Source organism: Dendropsophus ebraccatus, chromosome 13 (assembly GCF_027789765.1).
Source record: "Dendropsophus ebraccatus isolate aDenEbr1 chromosome 13, aDenEbr1.pat, whole genome shotgun sequence".
Taxonomy (NCBI): domain Eukaryota; kingdom Metazoa; phylum Chordata; class Amphibia; order Anura; family Hylidae; genus Dendropsophus; species Dendropsophus ebraccatus.
In genome coordinates this window covers 59,854,135-59,866,460 of record NC_091466.1, presented here as the reverse complement: position 1 = coordinate 59,866,460, position 12,326 = coordinate 59,854,135, and the positions used below count along the sequence as shown (strand labels likewise).

Below are 12,326 nucleotides of genomic sequence, written 5' to 3'. Positions count from 1 at the left end.
CGGTAATCAAATGCCGAGATTTCCAGGTTCAGACAGACTCGAGCATGCCACCGGTAATCAAATGCCGAGATTTCCAGGTTCAGACAGACTCGAGCATGCCACCGGTAATCAAATGCCGAGATTTCCAGGTTCAGACAGACTCGAGCATGCCACCGGTAATCAAATGCCGAGATTTCCAGGTTCAGACAGACTCGAGCATGCCACCGGTAATCAAATGCAGAGATTTCCAGGTTCAGACAGACTCGAGCATGCCACCGGTAATCAAATGCCGAGATTTCCAGGTTCAGACAGACTCGAGCATGCCACCGGTAATCAAATGCAGAGATTTCCAGGTTCGGACAGACTCGAGCATGCCACCGGTAATCAAATGCCGAGATTTCCAGGTTCAGACAGACTCGAGCATGCCACCGGTAATCAAATGCCGAGATTTCCAGGTTCAGACAGACTCGAGCATGCCACCGGTAATCAAATGCCGAGATTTCCAGGTTCAGACAGACTCGAGCATGCCACCGGTAATCAAATGCCGAGATTTCCAGGTTCAGACAGACTCGAGCATGCCACCGGTAATCAAATGCAGAGATTTCCAGGTTCAGACAGACTCGAGCATGCCACCGGTAATCAAATGCCGAGATTTCCAGGTTCAGACAGACTCGAGCATGCCACCAGTAATTAAATGCAGAGACTTCCAAGTTCGGACAGACTTGAGGGTACTTGACTTGCGCTCATCTCTACTGTACAGTCATTGGCTCAGGCTACTACTATATGCTAGAATAATGTATGCAAATAGGGAATGCATTAGATTTAGGGCATACTTGTATTTAAAAACTTTTGAAATGTCATACAGACCCCAACCGATGATAAAGAGTGAGCCAGTAGTCTGCACTTTGTGAGTTTTCTTCTGGGTCTGTCTTGTGACCCTCGGGAATAGACTGGAGCCGTGTGTGGGAACTGGGCCACAGTCCAAAAAAGGAAAGAACTGTGACACTGGCATCCCGGCACTGGTCTATTCATATAAAAAATTTAAAGGGGTACTGACATGTACAGAGGAGGCAGCAGAGAGCACTTTGTCAACTAATAAGAATATACCACTCCCTGCAGGACATACAGCAGCTGATAAGTACTGGAAGGTTTGAGATTTCTGAAAAGAATTAATTTACAAGTCTGTAAAACTTTCTGGCACCAGTTGATTTAGTAACTATTTTTCTTCTTCAACCTTAAGAATGAATAATGAAGTTCATTATTCCTCAATGGTCTTTTTTATGTTCCTGTAGAGCTAAAGTATTTAACAAAGTCAGAAATATCTCTTCCTGAATAATGTAGAAGGCTTCAGTCCATTCATGTAGGTTATTAATCATGGCAGATGGGCATCACTAGGACGTATGGGCTCTGTTTAAAAGCTGTGTAAGATGCACCCTAAATTTTAACCTGTTGTAATGACTTATTTTGCAATTTTAACCAAACTCTGTCTAATCCCGTACTTACAGCACAATCTTGAATTAGTTTCTCCTCAAAGGAATTTTCCTCTGTTTCTATCCAAAATTTCATATAACCATGGAGGAAGAGGTTAATAGAACGGTGCCTGGCAGGGGGTGAAAGTGGGATCAAGAGAGGTACAAAAGAACATAAAATATAAATGTTCAGGTGACTCATGATTAGTAGGGTTTGGATTCTTGCACAATTTTGGGATCTCCTGATTGGTCAGAACTCCTCAAAAAGATGTCGATTTTAAGTTCTCTACATCACCATGTTTGATTTTTTAAATTTTAAGTGAATTTTTTTTTTTTTTAGAAAAATTATAATTTTTACTCCTCCCCTAAGGCCCTAAAAATCCAACCAATCAGAATCTCACAGCAAAATGGCACAAGCCAATGAAAACATCACATCATGGCTGGGGTGGAGTACTTGTGCGCACAAAGACAGGTGTAGCCACAAGTTACATTACCGTTAACACGAGTATTAGACTGTCATAGTCTGAGTTCTCATGTACTTTTTCCAGCCAAATACGTTGGTAGGAGCTCAGGAAGAAATTGTTAATTTTGTGTCTGAAGAAAAGCATACAGGTTTTTTTTATTCAAGCGCCAGCAACACAAAAGACAAATTCACAAATATTAAATGTCATTCTAATGCAAAAAGAACATAGCAAGGAACCTATTGGTATAGGGCATGACTGAAAGAACATTCTTATCCTACAATTCTAAAGGATAAGAATTGGCAAATGTAAAGAAAACAAACAGAGGATAGAAAAGTTTAGGTGCATTTTATGCATAAAAAGGTATTGCACATGTATATTACTTAACACTGGCAGCCAGACAAGGGTCTAACCCACTGATACGCTAGAAATCATGTATAAGAGAATATCGACACTAGAAGAAGCATTTGTATGTGCCAAAATGTATGTTTTTGTAAAAGAGTGTGTGAAGGCAGCTTGTTACTTACAACGAGGCACTACCGAAACTGAGTAAACAATCCAATGACATATGCTTAAAGGGATTCTGTCAGCACTCCTGACCTGTCTGTGTTAGTAAATCACTTGTATTCACCATGAAATAACAATTCTGAATCACCTAGAGCTTTGGGATGTGCTCTTCCTATGTTAGGCCTCATTCACACTACGGAATTGGCACCAAGATTTAGCACAGAACCCTTTGCACGCGAACTCAGTGCCGAATCCTGCCTTCAATCTCTTTAAAAGTGAGCGTTCGCGGGCCTCAGGTCTCCGTGCCTCTCCACTCAAAGAATTGACATGTCAATTCTTTAAGCATAGAGGCGCGGAGAGCGGAGGGGTGCGAGCCCTCAAAATCTCAAACACATTGAAGGCAAGATTCTGCGCCAAGTCCGCATGGAGGGTTTCCACACGGAATCTCTCTGTGAACGGGGCCTAATTCTTGCTGGAATTGTATAGACTGAAACCAACTGTGTGTTACCTGTCGGGGGCGTGTCCTTATGCAGTCTGGGATTGTCAGCTGATTGGATAGTGTCAGACAGTGTAGGGACACCCCCCAAATGGTAACGCCCAGTCTGTTATTGAATCACACATAGTAATAATAGGGGAATGGCACATGACTGGGCTATAAGACAAGATGATCCAGAATTGTTACAGAATTTCATGGGGAGTGCTAGAACAGACAAGCCAGGAGTGTTGGTGGGTATAATTTAAAGCATACCCCCAGTGAAAAATAAAATCTTACACTTTGCAGCCTACAACTTTGTAAAGCTAATGAGTATCAAAGAATGCTATTTTTAGTTCTAGACTAAAAATGTGAACTTGCACATTGAGGTGCATTTTCCAGGAGCTTTCTGTAAGTGATCACTGGTAATAAAAACATAGAAAGTTATCAGCAGAAAAAGACCACTGGGTCCATCTAGTCTGCCCTTTTAGTATTTCCTTTTTTGTTTTCTTAGGATAGATATGTGTGTATCCCAGGCAGGTTAAACATCTGTTATTGTAGTTTTACCTACCACATCTGCTGGAAGTTTGTTCTAAGCAACTACTACTCTTTTAGTAAAGTAATATTTTCTAACCTTTCTTCTGATCTTACCCACAACTAACCTCAGATTGTGCCCCCTTTGACACTGCTCTGTACCAACAATACAAAGCCAAAGCCAGTCAACTGGCAACCTATTACCATGACCGAATACACAGGTATTGTATTCAGCTATCATTGTAAAAATCTAGCAAAACATTATGATGGGCTCTTGCACTTTACCAGTATATATTTCTAACGCAGAAGAAAAACATGCATACGTGTACAATATATAGATAACAATTATATGTATACTACCAATGCCTAAACTGAGAGAGATAGTTTGGCACTATTTAGCAGAATTCCCACTCTTACATTTATGCTGGATAATCACATTTGGACTGTAAAATTAGGCGTAATAGGGTTAAAATGTATCGTAATGCATACACTCCGCAGCATCTCGTAGTAATAAGTTTATCTTATTAATCCATGTCTGCTGTCTATATGCATGTGCAATGCAATTTATGCATGAAATCGCAGATCAGCATACATGACGCATGCACCTCTTATGCATAGATTCATGTATGCCTTTCATGCATATATCAGACATATACATGTAAAGCAGTGTTGGAAAACTTAAGTCATTGCCACATACTGTATACTCTCCCTATCTGTCACCGATAAAGACTTCTATATGCATCTGTACACAGTAACTCTTTGTAATAGATTATATATTATATTATAAACTGGTAGTACTAGTATTTAGTAGCCAAATTTTGTATCTCAAAGTGATATCGTATCAGCATTTTTGCATAGCAGAATGGTACAATATGTATAAAGCTATACTGTGTATAACACTGCTACTCCACGGCAGAAATGCACAATGTATGGTCCACAATACCAGACATATTGCACACTGAGTCCTTCCTGTATTGTCACATATTGTTAAGTTTTAAAGTTTCACAGTCGTTTTATTTAAAAATTTTTTGCATAAATCAATAGTACAGGCAATTTTAAGAAACTTTGGGTTTATTTAATTGGGTTTATTAGTAGAGATGAGTGAACCGGGTTCAGGTTCGAGTCCATCCAAACCCGATCGTTCGGCATTTGATTAGCGGTGGCTGCTGAACTTGGATAAAGCTCTAAGGTTGTCTGGAAAACATGGATACAGCCAATGACTATATCCATGATTTCCACATAGCCTTAGCCTTTATTTAAGGTCAGCAGCCACCGCTAATCAAACGCTGATCGCTCGGGTTCGGATGAACCCGAACCCGGTTCGCTCATCTCTGTTTATTAGGCAAATATGCCATTATCTACATTCCAAAAGACTTTCCCCAGTTCCCCCCCTCCCTCCTCTCTCTCATCCACTGCTCATTATCAGGAAATCTCGACTCTTTTACATCAGTCAGGCCCTGTGTAACCTATGGAGAGGGGAGGGGGGAGATTATTCGGCGGCAGAGAACAAAGTATTACAAAACGGGAGCTGCATGAAAGCCAGTATTCAAAGGTCAGAGAGGTCAGTGCTGGCTTCAGAGGAGATAGTTGGTGATGTAGCTGTAAATTATTGTCCTGTTGTCCTGTTTTGGTGCCTCATCTCCCTCCACCCCTCCCCTCTCCATAGAAAATCATGAAGACAGGGGGGGGAGAGCTTCAACCTGCTTTTTCATGATAAAAATGCATTTTACGGCTAATAAACCCAATTACATAGTTTCTTAAAATCGATACAATAAATACTATTGATCTCTGCAAAAAAATTTAAACGACAGTGACACTTTAAAGTGATACTGTCACCCCAATTTTCCTGTGTGTCTTTAACATTTGTTGGCGGGGCTTAGCATCCATTGAACCGCCTCTCCTTGCCTCATCATAGGGGCGTGGCTAACAGCACTGGACTGAAGAAGGAAGAGAGGGCTTAACAGTCACTAAGCCCCACCTAGGTCATACTGTCCGACAAACAATTTTAGAGCATAAAGACGACAAGTTTTATAAAGGTATATACAGTACATGGATTGGGCAGCATCTAAGCTTGTGGATGGTGCGGAGAACTGCACATAAAGTAAAGGGGGTGACACTATCACTTTGAACACAGCACAGTTATTTCCATTACCACATTCTATGAGCTGTATCCTTAATCTTTTCATCAACATTTTTTGTGGCATGAGTTGTAACTTTTTACCACCATATATTGAAGTGAATTTATTTTGTAATTCTTATACTCTGCACTGCTTATGCTGTTAGTGGTATACTGCTGGGGCCTGTATTAGTTATTTGACAGACTCGTAAACCTTTTACAGGCCTTTGGATGTCATGACATTCTATCATAAGCTCTTGATCATAGAGGACAACACAGCATTTAAGGTGTAAAGCAGCCAATGTCACAGCCATCTGTGCCTAGGCTGTACATTTACAGCATTGGAATACCTGCCATTAAAGCAAATGTACCACTGTACAACACTTTTTTGTTTTTTACATGAATTGACCGGCAATGGCGCGGGGATGCTGGTACTGTGGTCCTTTTTTTTTTTTTTTTTTTTTAACTGCTCCAGTTCCTGTACACAGCACCAGTCTGGCACCGGCGTGAAGCGATGGGGGCGGTGGGCTCATCACCAGTGCTTTAAGCCGGGCCAATGCTTGGGAATAGACCGGCGCCGACCACGGGAATCGGGTGATGGTTCAAAAGAAAAAAAACAACGGCACCGGCTTTGGTCTGTTCAAGTAAAAAAAAAAAAAAAGCGGTAGTTGTGTATTCGCTTTAAAAAATAACTTTTAAAATGTCAATTATTTGAGGTGGGTTTCACTGTTGAGACGCACTGCGATCAGGAGATATAGATGGGGAGAGAACACTGAGGCTGTGCCATCCATTTCCCGACCATATGGCTGTAATGACTAATTCCAATGGTGTTAGTCTGTGAGGCTACATTGTCTGAATTAGCAACAGGCCAGCTATATCTCCTGATCGCAGTGAGTCTCTGATGACATGTCAAAAATATTTTTTAATGACAGGTACTCTTTAAATATATGCCATCAGTGCCATAAATGTAAGGGAAATTGATGCTAAGGGGTTAGAGAATACAAAACAGAGTCTTTGTATTTGTTGCTATCTCTCTCTAAAATGCAGTTGGCCACATTCAGGTATGAACTAAATATCTGCTTGTATTTTGCCACCTATGTAGTCAGGGAAGAGTAGTTTGGCACCTGAAGCAAGCTGCTCATCTTGCCACAATAGATGCTTCATTCTTGGAACATAACCATTGCGCATTGTATCTGCTGTGTTGTGGCCCCTAAAGCCATTTACTCTGACAATACGGTCCTTAGATCAAAAGCAGTTGTTTGCAGGTAGCACCAACTCATTTTGACTTTTGTTTCAAAGGTTTGTGACACCCTGCATGATATAATTATTGACTTATAACTTTTACAGTCATTTAATATTTAAGCACTGAAGTGACATGGCTTTAGGCAAAGAACAAGTTCTCACCAAGGTAAAATGTAAATTGCAACATTACCACAACACAGCATAGGACTAAAGCAGAGTGCTGCATGTCAGGTTACTGTAGCAAAGATCATTCACAGAAGGACACCCAGATCCCCGAGTATGCTTCAGGCTTAATAGTAATAACAAAGAAAGAAATAGGACACATCTCTAGGGTCTAACCTTGGCAGATTGTACAAAGGAGCCATGCGAAAGCATGCCACAACAGCCCTTTTCCTCTGCTTCGACAGCAGCTTGTGCCAGACAGCCTTCTTAGACCTCAAGGGCTGCTCCACCTGTGGTACATGTGCAAATATCAGACTGAGAATATTGTATGAGAAGTCAATACTGGTTCAACTCTATGGACAGTTCAGTTCTAATGATCTAACGCACGGTTTCCATATGTCGTTTTCCGACGCTCAGAAAAGAGCCTTTTTTACCTGTTCAAGATGGAAGACTGCAGCAGAGATTTTCTGCACTCGTTCCACAGTTTTCTCAGGATCGCCATCTTCACTTTTCAGTACATCCCTGTAGAGATTGAGCTGCCATTTCACCGCAGGGTCTTCGGACTGGCAGAGAGAAAATAAATGCAAGGTCAGTGTTCAAAGTGTGTAGGACACGGGAAGACTGAGAAGCTCGGAAGCTCGTCTTAACTACAAATGTGCTAACACCAATTATCTGTAAATGAAGGAAATCAAAGATAATTTGTACGGGATGAGCGGGGAGCAGCAAATTAATTGGACCCAGGTGTGTGTCAAAAAAGACATCTGAAATCAGAGCTACTAAAGGGATCCGCACTGCAACACTACTCGGCACAGGTCACGAAGTCACCGCAGATGGAAAAAAAAAAAAAAACACGTAAATGAATGATTACAAAGTGTTTTAATCATCTCTGAAGCTCTATAATAAAGGCTGCCAGACATCATGAAAAACGGATGGCCAACTAACACAGCAATTCTGAGGAGCGCTTACACTGGAAGAAAAGGGGACCTTAAAGTGTCACTGTCGTGAAATTTTTTTTTGCAGAAATCAATAGTCCAGGCGATTTTAAGAAACTTTGTAATTGGGTTTATTATCCGAAAAATGCATTTTTATCATGAAAAAGCAGTTTGAAGCTCTCCCCCCTGTCTTCATTGTTCTCCTATGGAGAGAGCTAAAGAAAAGACCAAAACAGGACAACAAAGAGTTAATCTACAAATCCCTCACCCGTTATCTCTTCTAACCATCACCAGTGACCTGTCTGAGCTCAGATTACAGCTGTCACCCAGCTCTGTGCCTGTAATCCTCTGTTATCTGCTTTCTGCTGCCGGCTAACTCCCTCCTTCCTCCTCCCCCCTCCCCTCTCCCTAGAACAGACAGGGTACGACTCCTGCAACAAGTCACAATTTTCAGATTTTTTGGAGTGGATGAAAAAGAGGAGGGAGGGGGGGGGACCTGGGAAAAGGCTTTTTACATGCAGATAATGGCAGATTTGGCTAATAAACCCAATTACAAAGTTTCTTAAAATCACCTGGACTATTGATTTCTGCAAAAAAACAAACAAAAAAAAAACGACAGTGACTCTTTAAGATCAAATAAAAAAACAAAAGGAAATATGTAAGAAAAATATGTATTAAAAAAAAGACGAGTAAAGATTACCCACATTGTTATGCTCAGCTTAGCTCTACCCATGAAGTAATAGCCTATAAACTACATGCGAATGACCGATCACGGTCACTAACATGTGCCAAAAATGTGATTGGGCATATTAGATATTGGCTGTAAAAAATAAGTGCATGGCATGAATTTTGGACAAGCACATTGAGGGAGATTTATCAAACATGGTGTAAACTAAAACTGGCTCAGTTGCCCCTAGCAACCAATCAGATTCCACCTTTCATTCTTCTTTGGAAAATGAAAGGTGGAATCTGATTGGTTGCTAGGGGCAACTGAGCCAGTTTCACTTTACACCATGTTTTTTTTTATATATAATTGAACACAGTGATCTGCCAGTTTAGTTTGACTGATCATATAAATGACCCTATGGTCAATCAAAGTGTATGACTAGCCTTAGAGGGACAGTGTCTGACTTTAAGACTAGAGATGAGCAAACCTCGAGCATACTCGAGTCGATCTGAACCCAAACTTTCGGCATTTGATTAGCAGTGGCTGCTGAAGTTGGATAAAGCCCTAAGGCTATGTGGAAATCATGGATATCGTCATTGGCTGTATCCATGTTTTCCAGACAACCTTAGAGCTTTATCCAAGTTCAGCAGCCCCCGCTAATCAAATGCCGAACGTTCGGGTTTGGATTGACTCGAACCCGAACCTGGTTCGCTCATCTCTATTTAAGACCAAAAAGAGAATCCTCAAGTGTTTTTGCCTTGTTTTTACCAACTAATGAAACAAACTATTGCTCTACCAATCTTGGCTTGTATTTGTAAGGTCACTGGAGTTGCACCTACAGATGTAGCCAATGCCAACTTCATTATTGGTGCACTACATCTACTGCTAAATGGGCTACTTGCATAGCCGGCTTTGCAACGAGCTGGGAAAGCTGTCTGTGATGCTTTATGCTTACCTAGCTTATTGATTCCCAATGTTGGACAGCGCCAGCACTTACTTACTGTGTCTGGCGCCATAGATAATCTGACCAGCTCAGGGCATCTACTAAAACTGTGTACTGTAGCTGAAGAAGATGTCGCCCTATCACACTACAACACCGAGAGGGCATGCTAGCACAACAGACTCCTTGTTGGCGACATTTGTAGTCGCCTTCCCCCAGCTTCTTACATGGTACCATATACGATAAAACCTCTCCATATTTGCTGTGATAGTTTCACACCTACTTTAACAACCCACCCCTAATTTCTTCAGAACACCACATTTCAATGCAGTTTTGTCTAGTCGGGGTATTGTATCAAATATATTATATCTATAGATACAATAGATATTGTATATATAGCACTGTAGCTTCCGTGTCCTTGCAAAAGAAATGTATCATCAGAAAATAAACAGTTAAAAAAATTTTGTCTGGAAAGACTAACAATTCCTCTCACTTTTTAGTGTACCTGTCATGGTAATCCTGCTAGTGAATACCGCACAATAGTTGTATTGTAATGCTGTTCTCCCAATAACAATAGCTCACGAGGACACCTCATGCTTTTCCCCCTCCCCAAACCTCGACACAGTGACTACTGCACAGGAAGCAAAGAATGCACACCATATAACACCAATAGACCAATAGTTTGTTTCCTGAATAAGGCCTCATTCACACATCCATAAAATCTGTCCAGACATACTATTGACCCATTCATCTCTATGGTCCAGTACACGTCCATAGTTGTTACGGGTATGTGCCAGCACTGTCCTGGTCTGCTGGTCAGATCACTATTCATCCACACATTGCGGACAGCTACCAATGCCCAGAACTTATTCTAATCCTATCGTAAAGTATGTGAGATATAAATGGACAGGTCTATAGGTACTTGATTATTAACATGTAGCCAATATTAATATGGGATGCTGTAATGTCTCTTTTATGGTACTTACTTTTTCCTGCAAGTGGAGGTTACTGCGCAGGTGTTCTATAACTTCATCATCTGTATCTTTCTGTAATAGAACATAGTAACATAGTATTGGTTTACAGCTTTAACATTGATTATTCATACATAGACGGCACTTACAGCATCAAATAACACTGTCCTGCAACACTATGAAGGGGGATTAAATGATACACTGTAATTACGGAACACATTGTTGTACAGCATCTATGTTTGGGCTTTAAAAGGAATATGTCAGCTTTATATCATGATCGAAGCTCAAATGTCAAGAAGGCGTTGCCGGGCCACAGCATGCATGCCCCCTCTTTCCCTACCCTTCCCTAACAAAGGAACAGGGCCTTTTGGTAAAACATGATGCAGAGCTAACAGATTCCCTTTAAGGATGTTTACAGCATTAGAATACAAAGCCTTTTTGTTCATTTTTATTAAAATGAATCTGTCAGTTTTATATCATGCTCAGAGCTTAAGTACGAAGGAGGCGTAAACAAGCCGCAACATGCACGCCTTCTCCCTCCCCCACCCCCTTCTTGTCTTCACTGACTAACAAAAGGCTCAGTGGTGAGGCAACATATACAGATCTAACAGATTTCTTTTAAAGGGGCTTACATGCTTAGAAGTAAGGCATTTTCCATTCCCCATAAGCATTGCAATTGTTAACCATGGAATGTACCTGATATTATAGTTTAAAAAAAAAAAAAAAAGATGTAATACCAGATACATCCTATGGACAAGAGTGGTGCTATTTCTGGCACACAAAAAAAGCAAACCACCTCTTCTAATTCTGCACATCTACATATTCTGTCGTAACAAAGCAGGTTGTTCCCTCTGTACTAGTATATTTTCAGCAGGTGCTGTCCATGGTTCTGAATAGTGCTCTAGACAGCACAACATTTTGTTCCTAGACTAAACAAGACTTAATTGATGACAATATCAGCAGATAAGTCGTTAAGCGTACCGGCAGTAACCAGAATAAAGGCCTATCATGGAGGAATCTGTGTAACTATGGCAACGGATCTCAATCGGCTGTGTCACATTGATAATAGCAGGCCGTCTCTTAATTCTTCTCCATTTCTCTTCTGCTTATATAACTAGACCCATTAAAAAACCATCTCGGAGATAACAAAGTAACGGACGTAAATGTTTAATTATACAATACAAAGGGACCTATTTATTTGACAAAAATCAGTTATTATAGGCATCCCAATGTATATAAGTCCCAAAACGGGGGAGCTGTCAGAATAGAAAGACGAGTACAATGTCTCCATTTAAAAGCTGTGGCATAGGAACACTAAGCGAGGGAATTTCATCCGCAGACACGGAATTATCCCTACATAAAGATAGCAATGCTAATGTGATGCCTGTAGTCAATGCATAGCCGGGATGATAATAACATTTATGTGCAGTCATCAGCAATTCAAGAAAGAGATCATTTGTATATAAATGACTGCAGACGGACATAGTTATTTCTTATACATGTTAACCAGCCATGATATCAGTGCAAGAAATGTCTATGGCTGGCTACTTACAAGATTATATCGGGTCTTTGCCAGGGATATCAGTTCCTGGTCCCCCGGTGTGCACATATTCAGACCAATGGGAAGCATCTTCTTCAGGGCAGCTACAATCAGGGAAGTCTGTATGGAGTAAAGGTCTCCTCTGCGCTTGGTTCTCTTCCTCTCCTGGTCTTGCCCTCCAGACTAGAACAGTGATACCATCATGGAATGGTTAGGTTCTGCATTACACATACCAAGGGTTGAGACGGACTGTTAACTGCAACTTTTAACAGAATGCTAAAATGTGAGATGAACTATTTTAGGAGAGAAAGCAGAAATCGCACTTTTGTATCCT

At 40.9% G+C, this 12,326-nt stretch overlaps 1 protein-coding gene across 6 annotated transcripts in view; it reads right to left on the bottom strand.

The window, feature by feature from the left end:
• The window catches only part of RYR3 (ryanodine receptor 3), a 474,528-nt gene that overhangs the window by 124,916 nt on the left and 337,286 nt on the right, over positions 1–12,326 (bottom strand). For 4 of the 6 annotated variants that reach the window (XM_069950600.1, XM_069950599.1, XM_069950604.1 and 1 more), the window contains 5 exons: positions 12,005–12,175; positions 10,468–10,527; positions 7,377–7,505; positions 7,120–7,232; positions 1,943–2,042 (listed from right to left, as the gene is read on the bottom strand). In XM_069950600.1, the coding sequence (XP_069806701.1) occupies positions 1,943–2,042; positions 7,120–7,232; positions 7,377–7,505; positions 10,468–10,527; positions 12,005–12,175 (573 nt within the window). Of the gene's footprint in view, positions 1–1,482; positions 1,580–1,942; positions 2,043–7,119; positions 7,233–7,376; positions 7,506–10,467; positions 10,528–12,004; positions 12,176–12,326 lie in introns of all 6 variants that reach the window. The other 2 variants (XM_069950601.1, XM_069950605.1) reach the window with 1 other exon arrangement.